Source organism: Antrostomus carolinensis, unplaced genomic scaffold, assembly GCF_000700745.2.
Source record: "Antrostomus carolinensis isolate BGI_N321 unplaced genomic scaffold, ASM70074v2 scaffold12045, whole genome shotgun sequence".
In the NCBI taxonomy this organism is placed as follows: domain Eukaryota; kingdom Metazoa; phylum Chordata; class Aves; order Caprimulgiformes; family Caprimulgidae; genus Antrostomus; species Antrostomus carolinensis.
Genome location: NW_010317124.1, coordinates 2188 through 3302, shown reverse-complemented (window position 1 = coordinate 3302; position 1115 = coordinate 2188). Strand labels below are relative to the sequence as shown.

At 59.3% G+C, this 1115-nt stretch overlaps 1 protein-coding gene across 1 annotated transcript in view; it reads left to right on the top strand.

Annotated features, from left to right (window-relative positions):
• NOS1AP (nitric oxide synthase 1 adaptor protein) overlaps positions 1-824 on the top strand; it is a gene marked incomplete at both ends in the record, with an annotated part of 25505 nt that extends 24681 nt beyond the window's left edge. Inside the window, 2 exons of the mRNA XM_010168468.1 lie at positions 1-116; positions 657-824. Of these exons, the coding sequence (XP_010166770.1) occupies positions 1-116; positions 657-824 (284 nt within the window). The remainder of the gene's footprint in view (positions 117-656) is intronic.
• Between the last annotated feature and the right edge of the window lie 291 nt (positions 825-1115).

Below are 1115 nucleotides of genomic sequence, written 5' to 3'. Positions count from 1 at the left end.
CGGACATCGATGCCGTGGAGCTGCCACTGCCCGGGGCCGACATCCTCGACTTCAGCCGCGGCGTGACCGACCTCGACGCCGTGGGCAAGGAGGCGAGTGCCTATGCCGACGCCAAGGTGCGTGTGTCCCTGCACAGCACGGCCTCGGCCCCACGGCTCTGGTGTGCATCCCGGGGGCCCGGGGATCAGGAGGGATTGTGCAGCATTCCCCAGCTCCTGGATCAAAGCCATCTGCCGCCGCAGGGCTGCCCTTTGGCTTGGGGCCCGGGGCGCTCCTGGAGAGCAGTGTGCCGAGGCTCAGCTATGTGCAGCCACGTGGAAAGTGTCTGGGGCAGAGCAGATAGGGATTTTTTTTCCACAAAAAAAAACCCCAAACCAAAACAAAAACCCCTCCTTTTTTATAGAGTAGAAATTCCCATGGTAAGTGTCAGCCTTTTCGGGAATCTTCTACAAAAGTATTTGGGCTTTTATCAAAACTGAAAAAATACTGTCCTCAAAGTTTTTCAGCACCCCCAGCAAAGCGTGCATTTACTTTGACTGCAGCAACTTCTTTCCTGGATATTTTTGGGGGCTGCTCTGTGCCACAGCCCCTGTGTGGCTGGCAGCTCACCGAGGTAAGGGGCACGAGATCACACTTTCAACACCGGTGTTTTGCAGAGCCGCCTCCACCCTGAAGATATCCTGACAGCGTCACCCAAGATGCTGCTGCCCTCATCTGCCCAGCTGCCTGACCTGGGAATGCCCCTCTCTGCCCACCACCAGATGCAGCTCCTTCAGCAGCTCCTGCAGCAGCAGCAGCAGCAGACGCAAGTGGCTGTGGCACAGGTTGTCCCTTCTGCTCTTTGGGGGCAGTGGGAGGGCTGGGGTGCACTACTGAGGCCCTCGGTGCAGGAGCATCCCCTCCCTGGAGGGGGGCAGGTGTGAGTGGGGACCCCACCTGAGCCAGAGTGGACCCCGATACCAGGGCGTGGGAGCGGGCTGGGCGATGTCACTGATCTGTGACACAGCCCGCTCTGTCGCGATTTCCTGGCGTGGCTCACTGTGCCCTCGCTCCCAGCAATGGCTCCTGTAAGCCCGGGAGGATCAGGTCTGTTTGTCTGTTAGGTCTGTTTGCCA